This window comes from Dermacentor silvarum, chromosome 7, assembly GCF_013339745.2.
Source record: "Dermacentor silvarum isolate Dsil-2018 chromosome 7, BIME_Dsil_1.4, whole genome shotgun sequence".
Taxonomy (NCBI): domain Eukaryota; kingdom Metazoa; phylum Arthropoda; class Arachnida; order Ixodida; family Ixodidae; genus Dermacentor; species Dermacentor silvarum.
Genome location: NC_051160.1, coordinates 5,397,613 through 5,425,013, shown reverse-complemented (window position 1 = coordinate 5,425,013; position 27,401 = coordinate 5,397,613). Strand labels below are relative to the sequence as shown.

At 41.6% G+C, this 27,401-nt stretch overlaps 1 protein-coding gene across 9 annotated transcripts in view; it reads left to right on the top strand.

Moving 5' to 3' along the window:
* Nucleotides 1-27,401, top strand: part of LOC119457474 (calpain-A-like) — a 155,296-nt gene that overhangs the window by 104,973 nt on the left and 22,922 nt on the right. For all 9 annotated transcript variants that reach the window (XM_049670115.1, XM_037719051.2, XM_037719052.2 and 6 more), the window contains exons 6-12: nt 2,411-2,488; nt 10,164-10,258; nt 11,241-11,318; nt 15,252-15,427; nt 23,104-23,270; nt 26,420-26,637; nt 26,788-26,830. In XM_049670115.1, coding sequence (XP_049526072.1) covers nt 2,411-2,488; nt 10,164-10,258; nt 11,241-11,318; nt 15,252-15,427; nt 23,104-23,270; nt 26,420-26,637; nt 26,788-26,830 — 855 coding nt within the window. The remainder of the gene's footprint in view (nt 1-2,410; nt 2,489-10,163; nt 10,259-11,240; nt 11,319-15,251; nt 15,428-23,103; nt 23,271-26,419; nt 26,638-26,787; nt 26,831-27,401) is intronic.

The following is a 27,401-nucleotide window of genomic DNA, read 5'->3' as shown; positions in this document are numbered from 1 at the left end:
TAAGGCAGCACCCGCAGCCCGCTGATAATCTCAGAGGTGACATGCTGGGATCTGCATCATATCTGCTAACCACCAGGTGGACGCGTTATCTGCTTAGGTGCTGTTTAAAAACTGCTAAGAAAATTAGACTACCGCAGCCTTGCAGCTTTGCCAAAATTGCTTTGATAGGTATATACTACTCATTTATAACCAATTTAACAAAGGTGAAACTTTGTTTCTGTTGGCATTTAAATGAACACTGTTGAAATGACTCTGCCATACTGACTCTGTGGGCAATCCGCTGTCATTTTTGTGCCTCCCGCATATTTTTCCCCAATTGCCTCCAACCATAGTGACGGCCTAACGTCAGGAGCATCTGCCTCATCAGCATGAGGTGGCGGGTTTTAATTGAAACAACACTCTTAAAATGAGCACAATGACTGTACACCAACTGCCATTGTGCAACCACCAATCTCTTCTCAGAGGTTGGCACTTAAATGGCCTAGTGGCCAAATGACGGCAGCCAAATGTCTTCTGTTTTTGGATGGTGTAATGGTAAAATGGTATATTACGAATTAGTTTCACCGAACAGGCCATAGCAAACCACCTATGATGAACTAACTATTCCAGACGCTTCGGAAAATATAAAACCTATGTTAACGAGACTATCAACAGTGCTTTCAGTGCATTCTTTTGTTTCACCTTGGCTTTTCATTAAGAGCCTGAAATTTAGTTTGCTTTTCCAACAGTTTGCATTTTTTGTTGCTTTTTTGTTGCTATTTTCTTTTTGCACATATCGCTTTTTCTTTGTCTAAAACAAAAGAAAATGCTGCCCATCTTCATATCTCCCGGTGCACTTTGTTGTGTTGCCTGTATTTGGTTCGAAGGCTTGATCCACACCACGCAAGCTACCATTCACAAGCTTGGATCCTCTTTTTTTACTCGGCACAGCAAAATGAGATGAGTGCGTTTGTTCCACTTGCTGTTGGTATTACATGCACAGGTAAAGCGCAGCTTGTTGGAGATCATAAGTGCATTGCTAGCACATTTTAAAGCATGTCATCTGTGCAACAACCGGGTGAGTGTCACTCATTGCTTTTGTACATGTAAAACACTCTTTTGACATCAAAATTTTTGAAAGATGTGCAGCATTTTCTTACTCTTACTGCGATTACTAGTCTTAGCAGTGTCATTTGAGTGTGCAAAGAAAAGTGATAGCATAAGCGACATTTCCCGGACAATTCTGGTGCACAACTGACCAAATATGTAAAGTAAAGCACCTAGATTGTCTATCCCTACCCCATTTAGTTAGGAACACTCACTCCTATTGGCTTGCATTCCCCCCACCCACTTTCTGTGTTGGTTTCTAGCACAGCTTATACACTTAAACTATATTAACTTGCATTAAAACTGCGCTGTCATATTATTCGTTTACAATGCATGCACTGAAATCAAGAAGCTTGAGTGATTATGATAGGCTGGAGGGCAATGTAATGGTGCAGTGTTTTGATTTCGTGAGAAACATTTTTGGGGGTGCTTTACAAGATCAACTTTTTTGTCTATATCCTACTAGTGAACCCGGACTGCTAGAATGCGTAATTCAATGCGTTGGGTTAAACACTGCAGAGTTGGTTGTACTGCAGCTGACTTGGTTTGCTTCAAAATTATGGGGACCACAGACTTAAAGCTTGAATTACCTGAACATAAATATGGCCCAGAACAAAATTTTAGTTTATTACAGGTATAGACATTCATTAACAGTTCTGTGCACGTGATTAGGCATAATATAACTGGAAGAGGTATAAGAACCCCTTCAGGTGCCAATTAATTTTTGTCTATTGAAAATTTACTTTCAGCACATCCCTTGCATCTTTGGGATCGTGAAAAGCTTACAGTTGCAGAACAGACTAAGAATTTGAAATTTTTCAGTGAATTTCGTCAACTTTGCAGAATGTGGAGTTTACGAGAGAACTCTACAGGAATGTCAGATATAAGAGCATCAACCATTTCATGTCTAGTATACTTGGAAACCACCTGTCCAGCTGCTCGAAAATTATGGCTCGTGTAAAATATTGTGAAAAGCACGCAATAAGTGAAATTGGTTTTTAAGTTGGCTGAATTCAGGGTTTCAAAAAGCATTGAACACCAACCAAAATCTTGATCTCTGTTTGAATTAGCAGGAATCTTGAATTATGTGAGTGCGAGTTATCACAAATTTACAGTACCTTGATATTGCAGGAACTCTCACTAATAGAAAATGAAACCTTCATATGTGCCATCAGAACTCAAGCACCATATTTTATTATGTGTTACTGCAGACAGCTTGTGATCCTTCTCACTGGTATATCAATGTCCAAATAATCATCAGTGTGTTAATTGCTTGTATGAAGACTAAGGTATTGTTAAAATAATTTTATTTTCTGTCTGCCAGGTGGGCTCGATCCCAGAAGAGAAGCTGGCCAGCGGCCTTGTTGCTGGCCATGCCTACAGCATCACTGCTGTGCGACTGGTAAGCCTCTTTACGTAGTCTGCGCAGCATTCATAACCTTAAGGAGTATTGGCATGACATTTTCAACTTGTCATTTTTATTTTTCTCATTAAATAAAAGAACAAACCACTAAACCTTAGAAAAAAAAAAAAAAGACTGGCGAGCATCAGAGCACACTAAATAATGTACTATAATATATACTTGTTCATATGAACTTGGTTCGCTTTCGGTACCCAGAAGGCAGATGCACCATGTCATCATGAAACACATTCTTGCTTTGTTCCTGTGATCACTGTAGCTGCCACACGTGAGCCCAGCCAGAAGAAACATGCGTACCAGTTTATATTTTTTTTATGACCAACGTAATCATACTGAGCCTTATTGCTGCACAATGTCAGCATATTTTGCTCTCTGTCATGACGTCCCGATGTTGCCAAGGAGGCTAGGTCTGCATTTAAGAGATCACCTTTCTTATGAAATCAAAATATCTTAGTGTTTCCCAACCTTCATACTCTCTAAGTGTCATACTTTTATGTGCAAGAGGCCTGTGGTAGTTTTAACTTCCAAACTATGTGTCAGAACTCCATTAAGTGTCTTCTCACTGGAGTTAATATTTGCGGTACGTAATTAAACTTATACCTTTCGTAAAAACCATATGAAGGCACCAAACAATGATGCCAAGGAAAGCACAAGGGAAATTAACTGTATTTTTAATTGAAGTGTAGATTAATTATGAATAAGGGTTTACGCTTGCCAATAGGCTTTGTGTTCATTAAAAATGGAGGCGTGAAAGTGTAAGAAAGAGAACATGCTGCAAATTAGAGCTGAGACCATAACTTCCGCATGATGTATAATGCATGTGATGCACTAACAATAGAGCTACGGCAGCAGTTGTCCCTCTGTCGACTTTCTTGGGTATTTGTGTGCATGCATTAATACTCTAGAAAAAATTTGCAGTTGAAAAACCAGTAGCCTATGTGATTATCGACACCAATAGGTGTGTTGGTTCTTTAGGCACATTGGTCCTATAGGTATATGGGTTCTATATGTATATCGGTTTTGTCGTAGTTTAGATCCTATGGGACCCATCGGCAGAGGTAACCACACATGCTAGTGCAATAGGAGCATTTACAGCAGGATAAAGCATATGGTAATGTATTTGCACTCTGTGTGGCAACACTTACAGGGTTTGTTCGAAAAGTAATGTCAGTGATTATATTGTGAAGCGACTATACGTTACAGTGCGCTGGGACCAGTTAGGATTGGTGGAGGGGTAAGTTAGCTTACGCATGCACAGTCGCTCAGTTGTCTGCGACCATCTGGAGAGTATGGACAGGCTTTTCGATGAAACATGTTTTCATTACCCGTGCAAGCTGTAATGCAGTGCTTGATAGAACAAAAGATTGCCATCAAGCTTTCTGTAAAGCTTGGCAAATACGCAGTGCAAACATTTCCTACGAAAAAGACGGCTTTTGCTGATAATTGTTTGTCGGAATGTCAAGTCTACCGGTGGCACAAGGCCTTTTTAGAAGGTCGTGAAGAGGTCAGCGATGAAGCCGGCACTGGACGGCCATCAGCGACCACCATTACCAATGAAAATGTGATGCATGTGAGCGATCTTTTGAACTCGTACCGTCATTTGAGTGTTTGTTTAGTGGAACAGAAATTAAACATTCCAAAAAGTACCGTTCATGAGATTTTGACAAATAATTTGCAGATGCAGGAATGGAAGCTAGTGCTGTGCCAATTGCGCCATCTTGCGCCAAACCACTGAGCTGCGCCAACTTGCGCCGAAACACCAACTTCGAATGAAGGCGCTAAATTTTGCAGGATGTTCGAGTTCAGTGGCAATCACACAGCCATGTGTTCGCTGGTGTTTAGCCAGCCCTAGAAGCCAAGCTAAAGCAATCTGTTTCAGCGTCCCCATCTTTGGAGTGAGGGTGTATTTGGTGGCGCATTGTAACTTGGCCACAGAAAAATGAAAATTGTTTGTATTATACAATGCATTCGGAATGTTTTATATAGGTCTTACGCGTTTGGCGTAATAAGCGGACCAGCTAAAGATGACTTGAACTGGCGCTCTTTTTATGGGGCAGTCAGGAAAGAAAGTTGCACTCTCAGCTGGATGAATAAGTCGTACAGTCTGTCATTATACAATTTAAGGCTCGCTTGGAGGTCCTATTGGGAAAGCTGCGTCGATTAATGATGAACACATGCGTGTAACGTTAAAATATATGTCGCACGTGCATGTGAAACCTCTTGAGCAGAAGTATTCAGTGGCAACCGTAACCATCACTCATATTTGTACTCCGGGAATTCTATATTCTGCACAACCAAACTATACAAAATCAGACTTTTGCAGCCACAAAACGCAAACTGAGGATGTAAAGTTTCAGTTTTAATCTACCGTAGCGGCCGAATGTTGGTCGTAATGTGTCGGGGAGCACTTGAACAACACAAATTGCATTTGTGGCAATGGTGTTCATAACACGACTTATGCAGATCAAGCCTGAAAATTTTAAGAAACCATTGTTTGGCATTGTCGGAACATTGGAAACATGTTTGGCATGGTCGCTGTTTTACATTGACTTTATGGGGCAGCCCTAATAATCGAGCTTATGCAAAATATTGGTCGGCGACGCTAATCGGAAAGCCACTGAACACTTGTTTCCCTTTATTTTATTTCATAAATGTCAGAGCTTATTTTTTTTTCTTTCTTCTCGCCAATTAAGTCATGTGGAATACTGGCAAATATGCAATGACCAACAAAGTAATTTCGCATTTATGCTCTGGTACTTTGCTGTGCCAACTGAATGCCACCAAGAATTAAAAAATAACTGAGGTACGGGAACGACGTTCACTGTATGTTCATGGATGTTGTTCGTGGTTGTCACAGTCAGTATTTCTTGTTCACTGTGCACAAATACGTCTAATTAGTTAACTTTATAAACTTCCTAATCGACGAGATGTCAATGAAAAAGTTGTGGAGAGTCTTGAAACATGAGCGATAACTGGATTTAAAGCAACCTAGGATTTGCATTGTCCAATATCCTTATCCAAAAAGTGAGGTAATTAATGTTAGATAATTATTAATTGCTTGTGCACAATGAAAAAAAAAAAAAACTCTTGACTAGCAGTAACAAAACCCTATCAACATACAATGGGTGCTGCTCGCGTAAATCCCTAGGTTACTTTTTTCTTGGCCACATTTAGTTAGCACGTCTGGTATGTAACTTAATAGTGGTTTCCGAGGAACGCAAATGGGTTCCCTTTGTCGAGTGTACGACATTTCTTTCCTTTAGTGGACTTTCCTTCACCTTGCGGGCTTCTGTAGAAGTCATTCGCCATAACCTGATAGTGTTCTACAAAGTCAAATAAACATATTTTCTTGATTTGTCTGCATTTCACTCGTGTTTAGCCGTACCTAGCATGCTCCAAAACTGCGTCTTTTGCTCCAAAACAAACAGTTCCTGCTACAAACCTGCTTCAATGTGCCAAACTTGCTGCTCCCAGAGCTGCTCGAAAACTCCCTTGGCCGCTTCCATCCCTGAGATGCGAGAAGTGTGCGCCAAGAATGTGCACAAAATGTTAACAAACGACCAAAAATCGCGCTGAATTGAAACATGCAAGGAACTTTGGGACTTGTGTGAAAGTGACCCCCACTTTTTAGACAATGTCATCACAGGTGACGAATCTCGAGTGTTTGAATATTACCCTGAAACAAAGAGGCAGAGTGCTGAGTAGCACACCTCAGTGTCCCCTCGCCCCAAGAAGGCCAGAATGAGCAAGTCAATGGTCAAGACCATGCTTATTGTGTTCTTTGACATCTGAAGGCTCTTTTACCATGAAATTGTACCACATGGTACAACTGTCAATGCCAAATTCTATGTGCAAGTGCTTAAGAGACTGAAACGAAGGATTCATCATGTCCAGCCTGACATTGCAGGCGATTGGAAACTTAACCATGACAACGCGCCAGCCTACACTGCCTTCCCCGTGACCCACTTCCTGGTCGATTCAAAGGTGCCAACGGTTCTCCAGCCGCCCTACAGTCCTGACGTGGCTACTTCAGACTTATTTCTGCACTTGAAAACTCTTATGAATAGTTATCACTAGAGGCCGGATCTTTAGGCATTAAAAAAGCACGTTTTAGGCACCAAAAATAGGCAGGCAAAACAGCGTTTTAGGCCTCCAACGTCGTAGATATAGGCACAATAAATTTTTACATAAATGCAAATAATTTCAAACGAAGACGTGCACGGCCTATATCTACGATAGGAAAACAAGAAATGTTATTGTCTATGATGGCACAAAGGCACCAACAGTTGAACATAGCCGTCCGTACAATTGTCCCATAAGACTGCTGGAGTAGTGACGATCAATTGGCTTCATTCAATAAGCACACTGCTCATATTCATGTTCAATGGCCACTGTACTCGAGCGTCGCATATAGTGAAACAGGCATGAAAAAGAGTACTTGAAAGCTGGGAATACTGATTAAAAAAACGATACTTTTATGTCTGCCTGACGCAATTAAATTAAGACACAACAAAAACAGACAAATAACAAATGCGAGAGACTACGATTTATTAAGAAATTAGCATGTTCTTACATGAGGAGTGTTAGGTACAACTCTTCGCAATTTTCTCATATACAATGACATTATCCGAATTGTACAGGCCAGCCGTCCCAACACTGCCAAATACACTTCCGCCCATTTGAAGTGCACGTGTTTGAAGAAATATGTTTAGAGAGTACGCGGAACGTAGTCGAAGAATCACTGTGAAGATTGTGGAAACAATAGCAAACTACCACCATCTCCACATTTTCGGATTCAAAATTGTGCCTCTTGTCACTGAGAATGATCTCGTACGCTGTCCGATGGCGGTGAACACCATAAAAAAGTAAATTACAAGCAAAACAAAAGCCGCGTGCACATCACATTTTTCTTTCTTCTTTTGCTCTTCACTCTCCTTTTCCCTGACGGCTCTCCGCGGTTTCGCATTCGCCAACCGCTCACGCAATGTCAGCGCGTTGGCAGTATGCTGGCCAGCGCGTTTCATTTCAATGCTGCTAGCAGTCGTTTTCCGGGAGTTGGTTGAACTAAAGGACTAGGTTGAACACCATTGAGTTCCGAACATTCAGTGTTGCCCGGTAACATGAATAACGGTCTCTAACTGCACTCGAAAGTGAAACTTGAGGCTAAATAGTGTTCATATAGGCGCCGATATTGAAAATAGGCATTTATAGGCATTTATAGGCATTTAGGCACAAACGCCAAAATAGGCATTTATAGGCACTATAAAAACACTATAAAAGCTCTTCTTAACCTCTAATTCATGCTCATATATCAAAGTGGAGCGATAGGAGTGCAAGGAACAAAAAAGGCATTTGCCTAAAATCCGGTCTCTAGTTATCACTTCTGCACAGTTTACAAAGTCAAAGATGCTTGCACCAAGGCTCTAAAGGACATTCCGGAGGAGGCCTACCGTGATGCCTTTGACGCCTGGAAATCTCGCTGGAAACAATGTATTGACACAGGAGGAGCTTATTTTGAAACCCTTTAATGTGTTGTACTGATCTGATCAATAATTTTTTTTTAATCGACTCATTTACATTACTTTTTGGACATACCCTGTATCTCAGACATGCTGTACAACAGCCACAGAAAACTCACTTACGCAGGCATGAAAGTGCTGCTAAGTTCAGAATTGTGCCCAACGTTGGTGAAACTCGGTTAGTAAACTTCTGACGCAGGTTTGAAACAGCTTTGGATGTGTCCATAAAGACATAAGAAAAGAAAAAAAGCACTCATTTGCTATGAACTGCTGAAACTATCAGTAGCACACTTGAAGTATGTGCTTGTGTGTTGCTGCTTATCTCAGTCTACCTTTGTAAAAGATAAGTCGCGTCAAGTCATGCCAACATATCACCTATCACAACACACAGTATATCAATACTCCTGGCAAACTTTCGTACTAATAGATGAAGCACTGAGCACGTCCAAGGTGGATCCCTTGGTCGACGAGCACGCATTTCATGGGCAGTGTCATCAGTCATTAGGCGAAGGCTATGCCCGCTTTACTTCGAGTTCAATATGGCCACCACTTCTCATATTCACCGTACGGGTGCCAGAACAGTGCTTGTGTGTAATTCAGGACTGTGGACAACAATCGCGAATCGATGGCACAAATCCCAGCAAACATACAGGGAAATACTTTGAAAGACTGAGGAGCTGAAATGGCTACCGCCAATGTTTGATGATTGTGCGCTACCTCTCGTGGCATAGTGGGGATGGGCATGCAAATGGTTTTGTATTTGCACACCGATTAGGGTACATCATGGATTAGGGTGTTTTAGCATAGGGGAATCATGGAAAGCCAGCGATGCTACTGCGCAGATGTGGGCTCCACCGGCACAACGAAGTGGAGTGGACTACCTTTGAATGAAGTCGACTTTATACGAAACAGCTAAATTCTCAAATGCAAGTTATGTGACCACCAACTTACATGAGTCTGACCACCAACTTACATGAGTGTCTTTCAAAGTGGTACAATGAAGTAATTTAGGAAATGGCGATGTTAGATGAATTTCCAGCTCCATCATTTTTATGTGTCCAGTCCCCATTGGTCCAACAGGAAACAAACAAGCAACAAATAGGGCCAGCTTATTGGACGCTATTGGTACCAATACAAACTAGAGGTACTATAAGCGAAAAATAGCTGCCACCTATTGAGCCCTATTGGCGCCAATAGGTACCTATTGGTCCCATATGCAGCAAATCCTCTCCCTTATTAAACCCTATTGGTCCCGATACAGTCATATTGGTCCTATAAGCAACAAATAGCTGTCACTTTTAAACCGTATCGGTACCAATACACACCTATTGGTCCTATAGGCAACAAATGGATGTCACATCCTTGTGGACTCTATTGATCCTGTAGGTAACAAATAGATATCCATTGGGCCCCTTTGATACCAATAGAATCCTACTAAAACCCATAGTGTTCCAATACTTTACCAATAGAACCTATAGAACTGCTCTGTTCAGACCAATAGAAAATTGTATTGGTATGTTTGCTTTGGTCACCTTGTGCTGAGAGCCTGATACGGTTTCCCTGATAATTCTTGCTCATGTCTTTGGTGAGGAGCAAACTGCAGTAAACAACACTGTTAGAGAAAGAGATTGGTGTATTGTCTATTTTAGAATAATAGCCTTTTTACATTCATGCATGCCATTGATTGATAAGTAGACATGTGTGCGAAAACTAAGCGTGGAGAGTGAAGTTTATTACAAGCACACAGAAGTTATGGTTATTGTATGGTCTGTACGAGCTGCGTCGAACCTCGGATTTGTAAAAGCCGCAGTTCATGCAGTCAAGCCAGTCTTCACACGTAAAGAATTCATAATTCGTAAAGTTAAAAAAGTTATTGAGGATTACAGAAATAAGGGAACATGATGCAATTTACGTTAGAAGAACATGTTGCTAGACTGGCTGGTGTATGCTTGCAGGTTTTGAAAAGCACACATATGATGACAAGAACAAAAGGACGTATAGTAGTGCTTGTCATGTCTTCTATCTTTTCCTAAAGAGAGTGCGTGTGAAAACGTGCAAATATGATGCAACCGGTAAGTTCAGTGTTGCGCTGTTGCCCTTTGCATATTCCTGAATTGCCATATGCATGCAATATGCAGGTCTACATTGAACGACTGAAGGGTCGGATGCCCCTGATCCGGCTGAGGAATCCCTGGGGAGACGACACTGAGTGGAGAGGGGCCTGGAGTGACCAGTGAGCAAACAGTGCCATGTCTTTTATTGATTCATTCTGATGTACAGGGTCATTTACTTCTAAGTGGGACACCTCATTAGTATTCAAGCCAGTGTAACTTCAACATTTCTTTTGCTCCTACTTCATGGGATACATGAGTGTTAGGTGCAGCTTAATAAGGAAATGTAGGAATCAAACCTCGTTGCAATGAACTGGGAGGTAACAAATGATTGAATATAACAATGTAAATAAAGATTTTCTTGCTGGTATCAGTATGTAACAAATATATGCTTATAACAAATATCACATATAACGATGGTAATTATTGTGTGTCGGATGAAACTTCATTATAACGAGCTTCAAGTGTTGAAAGATTATACTGGATTTTATAACAAATTTAAGCTGGTGTGAGTGTTTTAATGCTAATGAGATGTCTCCCTAAAAGTGAATGATCCTGTAACGCTCTGCCATGTCGACCTGCTACTTTTGAGCCTTGGTAAAGTGCAAATGAACAGTAGGAGAAACACAGTTCGTTGTAAGCATGTCTAATATGAGTACGGCAACAACGTTGCTTTTGTGAAAGCAGGAAAGCATACATGGTAGCCTGTGGGAGCATGCTTTCTTTTGCCTTAAGATGTTTCATGGTTTTGTCAAATTAATTGCTCTACAAATCACTGAATTTTGTGTTGCATAACTTATTCTTTACTTCTGCTGTTTACTTACCTTTTCTTTCTTACTTCTGGAATTGTCCTGTTCCTATTACCACTCTTTTAGTTATTTTATGATGTACCAACATTCTCAAGCTTCTCCTATCTGCTGACTGAATAGATGCATCAAGACAACACGTAATATGCACTTCGATTACATGTACAAGTTTTTCAACATGGGCAACTCAACACTTTTTTCCATATTAAAGTATGGTATTGACTTATGATGAAAGACTGTGTATCTTTTATGTCTCAGATTGGGCCTTCAGCACCTGCCGTTTTTATCATGTTGGCAGGTCGCGTGAATGGTCCCTTGTGTCACCCGAGGAGAGAGAAGCCATTGGCCTCACATTTGATGCTGATGGTGAATTTTGGCAAGTGCATTTCTTATACCCTTTTTAGAACTCGTACTAACTGTTGTGGTTATACTCTTGCACGACAGAATAGTTTAGATATATGCATGATGCTGTGAAAGCACTTGAATGATAAGCCTTTTTTGTCTAGGTGTCTCAGGATGTCTTCTTTGTTCATTGCCTTCATTCCTGACTGATGTATCTAGCGTGTATCTTATACACTTGCATTTATCTGTACTCATTACATATATCAGGTTTCCACTTTCTTGCTGCAAATTCATTTATCTGCAAGTACTACACAGACACGAAAAAAAAGAAAGAAAGAAAGAAGAAAGGACATATCTCTTAAATGACAGGGCCCAGCAGTTGAAAAACAATTATTTGAATCTACCTTCACCTTGCCTATTCTGTACTGTAGAGCTCATTTTGTTAATCATGCCATTTGAAGCTTATGTATACTGTACTGCTATTATGGACATGCTTGTTATTTTGTTTCGCTCCATGTACTGTTTATACATCATGTTGCGTGCATTAAAGAGAGGACTAGCTTACCTGAAAATCAAAATTGTTTGATGCAGAACTATGCGCTCGGTGGGCATTTTCAGGATGCCCCATGGTAGGTACAGCATGCCAACTCCTAAGCATCATGCCATTGCAACTGTGTGCCTCTGATGATGCAAGCTCTGTTGCAGATTTGCACAAGAAGTTTATAGAATGAAGCAAGGAATGCTTCTGCATAAGGTATGAACAGTTTTAGAGACTGGCAATATGAAATTGCAAAGAGAAAAAAGATCTTGGTTGGCCAGCACCACAGAGATGTTCAGGAAAGAAATACAGTAGACTTCCCTTAATTCGACTCTGGTTAATTTGATCTTTCAGTTAATTCGATCCAGGCCGAAAGTCCCGGCCGGTGCCCATGCATGTCGTTTGGTCCAAGATTTCGTTATTTTGATCCTAAAATTGGCCTTCGCCTAGATTATTCGAGCTTTACCAGTCCACCACACGCGCCTGACTCCTATTTGTGACCCCAATAGCGAACCCTTTAGTGGCAGTGTCTGTCTCGGTGGAGCTTAGGGGACAGTGAATGCGTTGAACACGTCATCTTCCCGTCGAAAACAGCCTATTGTCGTCCTCCTCTAGGAAGATTTTCAAGCAATAATCATAGCTCACAATGTCTGATTACGGTATTTACCTGATTCTCACACGTGCCTTCTTTTTTTTTCTTTCTTTTTTTTTTTTTCAATTGGTTTGAAAGTTGTCTGCATGGCACAATCAGACACTCTACCAAAACCGCCTTCACGGCATTCATATGCTTTGCCGCATAGGAAGAATGTATTGCGGTGAAGCTAACTATAGGAATCCGGTCGCCGTTGTGCGACTCATATTTAGACCATGTTTTTCTTGCTAAAAAATCGGGTGCGCATTAGATTTCTACTTTGTTTAGGAGCTTTAATGTAATTCCTATGTTAGTTTTCTACTTTGGACAGCTAGAAAGTGGACGCACGTTTGATTTGGCGGCGTGTTGGAATTGTGAAAGTATTGCCCAATGAAGCAGTGGTGTGTTCTGGCGTTTTTAACGCAATAGCATTAAGAGCCTCGTGGAGCAGAAGATCAGGTGTCGGCGTCCGGCGTCATTGCCGGCGTTAGCATCCCGTGAACAAAAATTTCTGTATATATTTACGTATATGTATAGGCTACGCCTTGCTATATGACATGGGGTGTATGCGAGTTATATTGCCACACCATTTTATCAATAAATTGGCTCATACCTTGTCTTACATTCTTGACAAAGTTATTCCTCGGAATTTTGAGAATGACAGCTCACAAACAAATGTAATGAAACAAAACACCCACCGCGCATGTCTTTTATGTTAAATCTTGTCAGACTGAAATATTAAAAGTGCAAAACAATACAGAAACCTGAAAATTATGTAATTTTTTTGGTGCGGCTGTGTACAACCTCCGGGATCGGCCCACGCAAGAGGCCACATTTCTACCAGAAAGCTCACCTTCATGCATAGCGTTTGCTGCCAGCGTTTCCTGGTAAACGTTACGGTTGCATAAGCTGCAGTTGCCGGGACGCATGCGAGGCAGCCAGGGATCTTTGAATGCTACCGCATTCCACTCTTAATTAAAGGCGAAGCTTAAGAGTCCTCCAAATTTTTTCTGCACCTTGTTTAATTCTACTTGGCGGATAACTCAATCAATTTCGTCAGTGCCGTCAAGGTTAAAATAATGCAAGTCGACTGTAATGCACAAAGTGCACAGCTGGCAAAATTTTGCTTAGCTGTACCATGTGAAAAGAGGAGATTGGTAAAAAGCAGATTTGACAATGCAACACAGGACACACAAAGAAACACAAGGACATAGTGCTGCCCTCTGTGCATACTGATAAGAAGACGCCAGTCCTCTGAAAAGAACAGCAAGTCCAGGTAGCGGCAACGTGTTCCTAACCCTTTAGTCACCGTGTCTCCGTATGGAGACGCAACCTACTTTTGAATGTTCATACTAGTGGGGACAAGAAAAAGTCTGTTTCATCCGACAGGCGAAGCATTGATTGCAATAGCAAATTATTAGACAGCTGTATGAGTAAGAATAGTCATTGTATCAGCTGAATAAAGTGCTGTACACATTCGCTTACTAACTAAATTAACAAACACGTCATGTGCATGCAGACAAACATGAACACATCTCACTCGGTGACCTTGGACAATCGCTGTCAGAATGCTGGCGGGATGGAGAGCAGCAGCAGTGGCGAGCGAATTTCCCTTCGTGCTGCTTCTCGCTTCAATGCGAACTAGGCACGTGAGAACACGGCACATACGAAGCCATCAGCTATCTCAGGTTGGCTAGCCTTCGAACCTAGCACAAATTGGCTCGAAGATAGGACATGCACAGCTGCGCTCAGCCACCACAGCTGGAGTAGAAGAGGATATGTCATAAGCCACTTGAGTATGAAGACTGATGCAAAACAATGATATTTTAAGAGGTGCGCTAGCAGATTTAATGAGACGTTTAGTGTGTTTCCCTATATCACTGCTGTAGTGTATCTACTTGTAACAAATATTTAAGTTACTTTCATGATATAATGCATCATTTATAAGACCTCAATATCCATAATCAATTTATTTTTGTAATTATGATAACTAGCCTTAAGTGACTTAAATATTCATACTTTTCTGCAAAGCTTGTGCCATTATTTCAGAAAAAATATGTAGATTTAAAGGCTTTAAGAACACTCAGTCACAATCAATGACTGAAGGAGCTAAGGTAGTGCATGAATAAACAAGCCTTGCAGGATATGAATACTAGAAAAGCCACGTCAGAAACTGAAGGAATCGGAGGACACAAATTAGAACCCAGCATACGAGAAGTGAACATAAACAGCATGCTTGATTGAGCTTGTTGGTACAAGGGCAACAAAAGATTAGTCCAGCTGACTTGTGACCGGAGTGGCAGAGTTGCGACAGTGCAGTGCTGCTTTGCAGGAATAGGCCTGACAGCACGATCTTTCCATGTAGTGGTTTATAGACTTGCCCGCGCGCAAAAAGAAAAGTATTCCTTCCCAAGCTGCAACTGTCTACCGCACTACCCTCTAGTGGGAGGAGTGAGAACAACCCAGTACTCTTGCTACCAGGTTGTCAACTCCAGTACCATCTATAATAATTTCGATCACCGGTTACTTGTGCTAATCATTTTTGTTTCCTGTAGAACTTGGTAAAAAGTATGCTACCTTTTCTCTTTTCTCTCTCTCTCTTTTTTGGAGGGAGGGGGGATATTGACATGTTGATAAAAAAGCTTGGACAGTCCTCATTTCTTTGAACTTCTCTCACTTATCCAACTGTGTAATACTTGTGATGATGCAAGTTCTGTTATAGACATTGTGAGGAGCTGGGTCAGTGTTCTCACTTCTCACTGCTGCTTTTTTTTTTCTGCACTTCTGTTTCTTTTCAGGATGTCAGAAAGGGACTTTATGCGGGAGTTTCACTTTCTAGAAATCTGCAACTTGGGCCCTGACTCGCTGGACAATGAAGTACTTTCAGACACGTCAAAAAAGAAGTGGGAGGTGTCCATTTTTGAAGGATCCTGGGTTCGAGGTGCCACTGCTGGAGGTTGCAGAAACTACCTCGGTTCGTACAACTATGTTGACTCTTAATTGATTATCTATTGATAATTTGTTACAGTATACAATATTGTATATAGGAATGTTAGATATCTTTTTTGCGTCCCTCTTGTCCTAAACTGCAATTACACTGTCACTTTTGCAAGGCATATGGGTTAACAGTTAGCGACATGCAAGTGTTCGAATTTTTTTCTAATAATGAATCAAATGGTTAGGTTATAGAACCAATATAAACAAAGCTCTCCTACAAGTATTTACATGTGATTTATTGTGGTGACTTTTCAATTTATACTTGATTTGGTTTCGGAAATCACCATTCATACACCCTTATTTAATGCTACTTGCTGTGCATTTGAGAACATATCTGCTGCTGAGTTCAGGGTGGGACATTTCCATTCCCGGCCATGGCAGCTGGGTGCAGTAGGAATGGAGCGGCAAAATCACCATGTGCTGAGAATTTAGCGCACATGAAAGAACTTCAGGTGTTAGAAGTTGATTCAGAGCCTAGCATTACAGTAGAGTGTACTAGATTGGGGGAGTGGGTCCAACGCAGGCAATATTTTATGGAAAAGTTGGTGGCGCCACCGTCGCTTTCTCCCGAATGAGCGGGCCCGCGTGCCAGCTGGACGCTTGTCGCGTCGGAGACCCTGCCGCAGCTGCATGGAGCTTTGACAGGCGGATACTCGTTGGTGGCAACACTGAAATTATTCCCCACCGATCTATTGTAAATAAAATGCAAAAAAAGTGGCGGAAAGAATGCAAACGACGCAACAACAACGGTGCATCGAGCAGACGAAAGCTACTCAGCCCGTGAGCTCGCCTCAGCCAATGAGCGCTGCCGAAACAGCCGAAGCCAACGTTTATTGGCCAGAGATTCAGAATAAGGCAATGGCAGCGCCGCCACAATTTCAACATTTTTTGCTTCACCCTCAGTGCTTGCCAAGGCGTCCGCTGAACCCACTCCCCCATTCTGTTAGGCCTAACGTTAAATGTTAGGCCTAACGTTAAGAGACAGGAAGAGAACGGTATGGATCGGAGAACAAACGGAGATAGCCGATATTTTAGTTGACATTAAGCGGAAAAAGTGGAGCTGGGCAGGCCATGTAATGCGTAGGATGGATAACCGGTGGACCATTAGGGTTACAGAATGGATACCAAGAGAAGGGAAGCACAGTCGAGGATGGCAGGAAACTAGGTGGAGTGATGAAGTTGGGAAATTCGCAGGTGCAAGTTGGAATCAGCTAGCGCAAGACAGGGGTAATTGGAGATCGCAAGGAGAGGCCTTCGTCCAGCAGTGGACATAAATATCGGCTGATGATGATGATGACTGCAGAGTCGGTTGACTCCAAACAGGAGTGGGCACAAAGAAAAAAGTACATCAGAGAACACATCAGCTATGGCAGTAAGAACTAAATACAGGAAATCAAGGCATAAAACACTGCAATTGAAACAGAACAAGAACACCTTCACCCACGCATTTTCTTCAAGTTTGTAATAAATATGTCAACACTGGGACTATTGACAATATGTTTCAGCAATTTGTTCCAAGCGCTCATGGTTCTCGGAAAAAATGAATATTTAAAAGTATTGTTTTGAGCGCTGTATTCCTTGATCATTTTCCCATTATCAAAATGCGAGCTTGTGCGCAGAATGTGGCAGGTAATGAAATTGTGATTGCTAATTTGTATTATGTTGTTATATATTAAGCACAAATATTTTAATCTGCATTCAGTACGTCTTGCTTTAAGTGTATCAAGACCAAGATAATCAATCATTTCTGTCACACTATCAGTGTGTTTATATTTGTTGCAAATGAACCGAGCCGCGGATCTTTGAACTTTTTCTAACTTGACAAAAATTTTCTGTCTATAAGGGTCCCATAGGCACGAAGCATACTGCAGACATGGCCGTACCAGCGCATTATATGCTGCTAATTTCAATTTCATAGGGGCTTTTGAAAGCTTGCGTTGAATGAACCAGAGAGATTTGAAGCCTTGGTGCAGATTGGTATTAATATGAAGATCCTAACTCGGATTGTGTGTAATAGTAACTCTGAGATATTTAACAGCCGGTGATTCCTTAAGTACAGTGCCATCTACAGAATAAGAATGTTGCAAAACGGTTTTGTTCCTGCATATACGGAGGACTAAGCACTTGTCAGCATTTAAGAGCATGTTCCATTTTGTGCACCAACTTGAAACTTCAGAGAGGGCTTTCTGAAGTGTTATTTGATCAGCCACAGATTTAACCGGGGTGTAAAGAAAGCAGTCGTCTGCGAAAAGCTTTATCTTAACATTGTTGTGTATAATATTCCCACTATCATTAACATAAATGAGGAATAAAATCGGACCCAAAACTGACCCTTGTGGCACCCCTGATGTTACGTATAGCATCTCCGAGCAGTACTTGTCAACTTGGACATACTGATACCTGTTTTGTAGATAAGCCCTAATGAATTCGATAAGTCTGCTATTTATTCCATTCCAATGGCGTAGAGTTTCTGTAATAATTTATTATGTGGCACTTTATCAAAAGCTTTTGCATATTCCAAAAATAAAGCATGAATCTGTTCTTTGTTATTGAGAGTGAAAAATCATGGCATACACTAAGCAGCTGCGTAACCGTCGACAAACCACGCAGAAAACCATGCTGGGCATCTGATAAGTCTGTTTTCTTCGAGAAATGCGGTGAAGTATCGACAGATTATATGTTATAATATTTTGCAGCTTGTTGAGGTTAAATATATTGGGGCGGTAATTGGATATGCACAAGCGATCAGTGGACTTGAATATGGGAATGATACGAGCACCCCTCCAGTCTGACGGAAGAGAACACTGCGCTAGGGAGGCGTTATAAATGAGGAACAAGTAATGCGATATCCACTCTGCGTAACATAGTCAGACAACTGTAGGAATGTTATTGGGGCTGTCAGATTTGTTTAGCATCTAGGTTAAGAAGCAAGTGAAAGATACCCTCCCGATGGACAACATCCTGCATAGAAGAAGCGAACTCTTCAGGCTCTGTAACAAGATTAGTATCTTTCCAGGCGTATACGAATTGAAAGTGTCCATTAAATTCATCAGCTACTGCTTTTGCATCTGAGACTGGTGAGCCATCAACCATTAATGCAATACTACTGGATTTGTTGTCGCATAAATACCTCCAAAATTTCCCTGGTGCTTCCTTGACGAAATTGTCTAGAGTCATAGTGAAGGAAGTGTCCTTAGCTTTTTTAACCTCAATTTTCAGTACTGCGCTTAGTGTGTTGAAAGTAGAGTCTCGAGGCCGACCTGAGCATCTCATTCTCTTAAGCTTTCTTTTCATGTGGATTATCTGTCTCGTAACCCAGGGGTTCTGTTTCCTTTTCTTAATCTTGTCAGGAACGAACATGGCAAAATAGAGTAAAGACAAACTTGTTTGAATTTACACCACAAAATTCACATTTTCATCGACATTAAAGGGACACTAAAGGCAAATACTAAGTCAAGCTAAAGTGATGCATTAGTGCACGAGTATCTCTAAAGCGTCAATATTATCGCGAGCAGAGCCTTAGTAATAGAGAAATTAAGGTAAATGCAGGACATGATTAGCGACTCCCCCGGGACATTCAAGTACTCGCCCGATGACGAAGGCACTCCTCATTTAAATTCTGTCACTAGTACTGAACCACTCGTTATGAAAACATCATTGTACTGTATTATAAGAAGAAAGAAAATACTACTTCACCAGTTGTATTAAATTTTTACAAAAAAGAACTAACTGACATTACACCGTTGACAAAAACGCGGGCGGTCAAAATGTTTCGTGTTCGCTCGACTCTGCGCCGCCCGCACTTTCGCGTTTCAGTTTTTCTGTTAACGTGTAGTGTTGCACTTGTTTTTCTGGCTCGCGAACCTCGCACTAACTGCAAGTAGCAGAGAATTCCACTTCCACGCGATGTCGCGGAATGCCCGAACGGTCTACGCCACTTTACCAAAATCAGCTGCAGCGGCGCACCGTACCGCCATCTGTCGGGCGCCGTTACACTCACCAACGGCAGAAAATGGCGTATGCAACGTCACCACTCCTCAATTGGCGTGGCGGGTGATTTGAATTGCAATAAAATTATTTGGACCCTTCAGATCCAATTTTTTCGTAAACTAAGTCTTTTCTTTGCATGAGACAAGCGTTTTGAGGTTTCTGGAAAGGTATTTAAACAGTCCACGTCGACTTAGTATTTGCCTTTAGTGTCCCTTTAAAACCGTCGAAGTTCATTTCGAAGTAATCTAGGATGCTCTCATCATCTACCCTGTTGAAATCTTTCATAACGATCACGGCTTTGCTTTTGTCAGAACAGTTTTGAAAAGAAAAGGTGGCAAATATCAACTTGTGATCAGAGAGCCCATTCATGACGTCAGCAGCGCCGTATGTGATAGTGGAACTTACAAACAATAAATCTAGAATATACCTAGTGGTAGCAGTGATTCTGGTAGGGGCAGTAATGATCTGAGCTAGACCACATGAAAATGCAATGTTAATAAGAATGTCGGAGTGCCTAACATTCATGCCCACCATATTCATGGTTGCCCAATCGATATTAGGTAAGTTAAAATACCCGGCCAAGACATATTTTACGTTCTCACCCCGGAAACGCTGAACAAAGTCGTAGAGTTGCTCGAGGATTCCAAGATCTGCCATCGGGAGGACGGTATACAGCACCGATAACAATGGAATTGCCATAAAAATCGATCTTGCAGTAGATGCTTTCATGCTTAGGAATATCCGGCAAAGTTGTCACGTCTATGTTTTCTTAATGACAATTGCGACTCTGCCCCCTTGGGATTGTCTGTCACATCTGAGTATTTTGTACGACGGAGGAATGATTTCGTAATCAAGCACTCTAGTGTGCAACCAGGTCTCCATCAGTGACGTAGCATGTGGGTCGAGGTCATAAAGCAGCAGTTCAAGTTGAGCGATTTTATTCACGACACTTTGCAAATTTAAAGAAAGTAACCGCAAACAACAAGTGTCATTCCCTTGTCACTTGGATGCCCCATTTGCGGTCTTTGTTTGCAGCGTTTGCGGCCCCTTTGCGGCCATTTTCCGGGTAGCTATTCGATCATTCCTAGGCGCAGCCTGGCTTTCATTATCTTGTGCTATGCCACCGTCTGAATCTGGACCAGGCTTCATAAGCTTGCGTCTTTCGTTCTTGTCCTCATCCCACACGTATGTCACCTGGTTGAAAACTAGCTTATTGTACTTCAGATACACCTTATCTTCTGGCGTATGACTGTCTTTAACGGTCAACCATAGCTGCTTTTTTATTGTCTGAATTCTCAGTGAGTAGTCCTCTGACAACGAGTAGTCAGTGTTCTTTATTTTCTTTGCATTTCTCAGAAGCTTCATTTTTTCATTGAAGTCAAAGAAACGCATTATCACTAGGCACATTTTGTTTGTTCCCTTTCTGCCCAAGGGGTGTATGTGCGCAAGGCTGTTTACTTTTATTCCTATTTTCTTTTCAAATATTTCTCGCAAAATGGCACCCCTGAGCAATTCCACCGTTTCAGTTTCACATTCATTGATTCCATGAATACAGTAATCAAGTTATTGCGTCGATTTCTATTTTCAAGGTCATCCATTTTGTTAGGAGAAATTCAGTCTGGTCATTCAACTTTGAAACAAGACGCTCACAATCTTCTACCTTTTGTACAGTCTCTGGGATTGACAACAGTTTCTGCTCAATTGAAGCCAGCCTTCTGTTAGTTTTAGTAACGTTACATTCTAAGCTTTCCCACATAGACTTAAGCTCATTTGAGGACACCTTTTGATTATCTAGAATAGCTGCTGGTTGCATAGTAACCATAGGGCCAGGGTTCATTTCTATATCCCCACTTAACAAAAGAACAATAAAGCACAACGAATCAAAGCATTCACACAACACCACTGGGCAAGGGACCTCAACTAAACACAAGGAATCACTCTGAAAGTCGTGACTACTAGTCTTTCGACTAACCTGCACAAAGAAGATGAGCCAGGTTAGCTGCGTCTTCATCCTTTGGTTGGTCCCTTGCCCAATGAGGAAAAAAGCTTGAGGGGCGGTGCCGGTCGGCTCGGGTGATGACGATGTTGCTTCGAGGTTCCTTTGCAGCACAGGAAAATGTCCGAGATTCGTGGCATTTCTTTCAGTCCGCAAGATATCACTGACGTCAAGGACGCAACTTTCACTTGCGAGTGAAGCTTGTAGATGTGCGTTGTCTTGCCAATGTTGAATTCTTGGAAGTTTACCGGTTCATTGCATGCAGCAAAAACCTATGCAAAATAGACGAGCCAGGTTAACTACGTCTGCATGCTTTGGTTGGTCCCTTGCCCAAATAATGTCTAATAAAGTACATTATATATGTATATATATATATATATATATATATATATATATATATATATATATATATATACACACACACACACCTTCCCAATTCTAAGTTTCAGTTTTCTTACGTAACATTCTGCGTGAACTGTACCTACTTGAACCGATGTACTTAAATGATTATTGTTCTCTGAGAAAGAAATGTTACAACCTGTTTTGTTACGAGCTGATCCTGAAGATGGTGTGCTGCGTTAACTGCACTGTTCCTGTAGGCAGTACAACGTCAGATGCTAACCTGAAACCTGCTTACCAGAGAGTTCAAGATTGAGGCACAGAATGCTTCACATTGAAACAGAAATCAAAAAAGATAAAAAATTCGGCTCAGTTTGCTCACCTTCACTCTCATCCACAGGCTTTATTACTTTTACTTTATTAAAACAGAGGAATGGGGACACATTTTTGGTTATATGGAGAAATTAAATGACATGCTGTATATTGATAGCATAGGCTTCTTATTTTCAGTGGAAGTTCAGGTGCACTGAAAGTGGCTTAATTTTTTAGAAACAAATTTTTGCAGTGCTCACAAAACTCCCACAGTTTGGGAATGAATAGTACTGTAAATATTTTGTGCGTTTTGTTTCTTATGCTACATTATTTTCTGTAGTACTGTAATGTCCTTACGTTTTATGGTGTGCGAAGGTGTGTGGCCTTTTTCTTTTCTGTCCTCTGCCTTGCATTTGCTGCTTTGTTCAAAGGTGCAGGGCTCTCTTCTCTGCTAGTGCAGTGCTTGCATATTGCTGCGAGAGCACCAGTATTGAACCACTGCGTGTGACAGAAAGTGACAAAGAACTGACACCCTGCCTTGTGCTGTACATGACAAAACGATGTAATGACAATTTCACCCACATTAAAAAAAAGAAGTTGAGGCAATCATTTAGTCATCATGATAATTATTTCGACCAGCCAATCATTTCACCTTCGTCATGATGTTTGTCATGACAGTGATGAAATGATCAGCCGGTCTTAAATATCCGGACTTTTCTTCCTGATGAGCAAGATGAAAAATCTGAGCACAGGCCACAAAACCTGTCAAAACCTGCCAAGCTTCTGCCAATTTTGGACATACCACTGGTCAAGATCGAGCTTGCTTAATTGTAACCACCATGCCTTTCTTGTACACTTTCATGTGTGCTTGTAATCGTGTATGTAGGCCTTCCTAATTCGCTTAGAATCAATGAGCTGTCAAGAGCAGTTCCCATCATTGCTTCATTTACCTTTAGCTTTTACGCAAGTGCACATCCCAGGCACAAGTGTCTGTAGCACCAACCTGATCTGTGCAGATACCTTCTGGGTGAACCCGCAGTATTTCATCACACTGGAGGACCCAGACGACGACGACGAGGAGCAGAACTGCACCTTGATAGTGGCACTCATGCAGAAGAATAGGCGGGCAGCCAGGACTCTGGGGGCAGGACTGTTCCTTACCATTGGCTTTGCCCTCTACAAGGTGAGGAAGCTCATCTGCTTGTTTTGTGGAGAGCCTATAAGCTGAAACAATGTTAATGGGGACATTATAATTTGTTCTTGGCAGTGGCGCACCGACGGGGGGGGGGGGGGTTCGGGGGTTGTAACCCCCCCCTGAGGCCGACTAAACCCCCCCTTTTGTTTAACCCCCCCTTTTGTTTAACCCCTTTTCTTTCCTTTCGCATTTGAGTACTGCAACTAAGATGTAAGACGCGCAATCATCTGCACACTTGCAAAAAGTGCATTTTTTTTATAATTTCCCGTGAGGAAAGTGAAATTAGTGCTGTTTAGATGGTATTGGAAAACTGTCAACCCCCCCCCCTGGCAGAGATCCTGGGTGCGCTACTGGTTCTTGGCCTAGTTTGGTGTTTACCAAAGGACACGTTTACCACTAAAAAGACAGCACATACTGGAGCAAAAATAATGTTACAGGTGGTTATCGACTACAGTTGAGTTATATAAGCAAGTCGCATCTGACATGAAAATACCTTTGTTACACCCGATATTTGTTATAAGCATATTCTTTACACACTGATATTGGCCAGAAAAATGTTAGATTTACTTCATTATAAGCAATAATTTATTTACTTCATTATAAGCAATAATTGATTTACTTCATTATAAGCAATAATTGATTTACTTTATTATAAGCAATAATTCAATATGTTTAACTTTGTTATATCTGCAGTAAATTAACGCAGGGTTTTATATGCAACAAGGTGACATGTACAGAATACAACACTGAAATGACATGGCACGTTAAAGGCTCAACAATTAATGGCTCTTGAGACAACTAGTGGTCGAAAAAGGTCATTTCTGAATTGTACAGTGAATGAAAATTCACTTATGCAGTTTGACCCTTTCTTTTTAATGTGATATACAGTTAAACTTCTATATAAATAAAAAATATACTATATAAAATAAAAAAATATAACGAACTTCAGTGTAACAAAATTCTCGATATAATGAAGTATTTAACTTTTTATAACTTCTTGTCCATAGAACACCGTGTATTTAGAACCTCAATAGTATAACGAAGTGGGTTTACACATGATTTTATTATAAAAAAATTTCACTGTCACCGCGAAGTGATACCGAGAAAACAAATGGAAACAGCTGCAGACGCAGATGGTCAAATGGTTGAATTACAAGCAGCTGCTTGCATGCGCACCTCTGAATGGAATCACGTGCCGCGTAACCAAGAGCAACCCCCAAAGTGGAGCAGCATCATGTTCCATGTAAAATCCAAGTGCGAAAAGATCCTATCGCGCCCCACTCGCTGTCTACTTTGGGTGCAAGGCAAGCTTGCAAGGGTGGGCTGAGAAGGATGGTGGCTTGATGAGTGCTGTCATCCCGTGCCAACAAGGAAAAAGGGGGGGAGTGGAGCGAGCTCGCGCTAACGTGATCAAGCGCACGCTAGGGGGGAGGGAGGGAGAGAGTAGGGGGCATGTTGGCGTAAGTTTCTTTTGCCGTAGCTGGGCATGGCTTTCAGCGCGGCTGAGAGCATACACAGCCCGCGCACCCTGTTTTAACGGTAAACTGCCACGTATGCAAAGAGGTGTCGATGGTTGAGATGGTATGGCATGGCAGGACATCAGCCGTAGCCACCATCGCGGCAACGCAAGGTCTAGCTGCTTTGATGTTCGCTACAAAGCTTCCTGTTGTTCGGTGCCATGTTTTTCATTGATATAATTTGCCGCTGTCCGCAATCGACTCTGTCTTTGTAATCCTCACCGATGGTTTCGAAGCGCAGAGAGCACGGCGCATTGGGGGGCATAATGCTGGTTCTCAAATCTCAGCTTTGCCGCAATACAACGTTGTTACGCGGTAAAACATATGTGATGCATTGCAGTCAAGCATACCAAAAGGGAAAAGAGGAAACTGTCATGGGACACAAGATATGTATTCCTTAATTAAACACGTGTGCACCCGCCATCTCCTGTCGCAATATGATCATCGATACACCTAATAAATGTACTGGCCGGCCTTCAGATCTATTTCAGACGTGCCTGTGGTGGTTTGCGCCCTTGGAGGTCATAAAAGGCATGCATTAATTTTTTCGGACGTTTTCACGGCCCCTGGGGAGTCCGAAAGATCGGGTGTGGACTGTTTAGTGAAGCTTGTATGCAGCCGAACTCCTCCCTCCCACTTTTCTCTTGATATGCTGCACCATCTAGCAATACCGCCTTGAAGTCCGCACGTGGTGTATCTGCTACCACATATGTGCGGACTTCGGGGCAGCGTTGCTAGATGGTTCAGTGTTTGGAAAGGGAAGTGGAAGAGAGGAGTCCGACCGCATTTACGCCTCGTAAGTGATGCGTGTCTGCATGTCGCTACAGTACTTAATTGCCAATCGCATTAATGTTGACGTTTATCATGAGATGGATTCTGGCGGAACTTTTTTTCCTGATGTGATAGAAATGTAGAATGCACTAGCTGGTTATGTTGTTGATCTCCCTGTAACAATATTTACGATCTTGAACATGCTTTAGATCTGCATTTCATCAGTTTTATAACTTGATATATGTGTTTCTGTGTTATTTTTTACCTGACTGCGCATGTAGACGGTGTAAAAGTGAGCATGATCTCTGACCACTTGCTGGGGTAGCCAAGTGGCTTTGGTGTTATGCTCAGTACAAGGTCACAGGTTCGATTCCTGACTGCAGCAGCTTCATTTCGATGGAGGTGAAATTAAAGAATGCTTGTGTGCATATTAGATTTAGATGAGCCTTAAAGAATAACAAGTGCCCAAAATTAATCCAGAGCCCTTAACTACACTGTGCAGCTTCTGGGCGTTGAACCTCACAGCTTTATTATTTTTTTTGTGTGATGTGACCTCTCACCCTCTCCATAATTAGCCCAGGTAGAGTTCGACAGTATCAATGAATGAATGAATGAATAAATAAATAAATAAATAAAAAAATAAAATGAAATAAGGACAGCCGTATGCTACACCCCACTATGCAGATTTTGATGTTTGCTTTGTTCCAAGGCTTTGTCTACAACATTGCCAATAAATTTTATGAATTTCTTGTGCAGGTTGTATGTGCTGAAAAGCAATATTTGGAAAGACAACGATGATTCGTTTCTGGCTTGGGCAAGTGAAATTTTTCTGTGTTCCTCAAATCGTAGATTGACAACCCTGATACCTGTCCGACGCCTCTGGACATGACGTTTTTCAAGTACAACCCGTCGGCGGCACGTTCACACACGTTCATCAACTCGAGGGAGGTGACGACACGCTTCAACCTTCCTCCCGGCACCTACTGCGTGGTGCCCTCCACCTTCGAGCCCAACCAGACGGGAGAATTCCTCCTGCGGATATTCACCGAAAAAAAGAATGTTTCCCAGTATGTGACATTCTCTTGACATTCTTTTTGGCTGTGTGTGCTCACTGTGTGCAGACATATATGCATTGTTTATAATCTTTGCGTTCCATAGTTTTTTGCCATCTGTATAGTGCGCTTACTTTTTTTTTCTTCTTTTTTTTTTTTTTTTAGTGAACATGATGTACCTCCTGCCATTGTTCCTCCTGCCGATAACGTAAGCACACTATTGGTTTATCCTTAAATAACTTCTTGGTAGAATGTCTGACAAGACCTTAAACAAGATCATAAAGGGGCCCTGCAACACATTCTATAAAGGGAATCTCCTCACAATGTTTCCCTAAAAAATATATTTAATGCACCTTGTATGAAGGAAGTTATGGGTAATGAAATGCTGCTGCTGCTATACCATGGTAACTTTCCCTTTTTCTCATTGTTCAAACTATGCTCGAAGTGTTGGCGTTGCACCTGCATGAAACAGTGCTCTTTGTGCTCTATCACCTTGATAACCTTTTGTATTGGCATGACCTCAGTATCGTGCTGCGACCCAGCTGTTGCATCACCTAATCTCTGAAGCCGTTATTTTGGTGCAGCGGTATCAGTCTCCACCACAAGATGGCCGAACTGCCTCGTCAATGATGAAATTTCTCCAATCCTGCTTCTGCTTAACACATTCTTAGTCATAAAGTTGAAATAAACCCGCCCAATAGCTATCATGATCAGACGATTCAGAAGTCAGTGATTTTAGTACGTTCGATGAAAGAGCAGGTGGTCATTTGAATGAAACT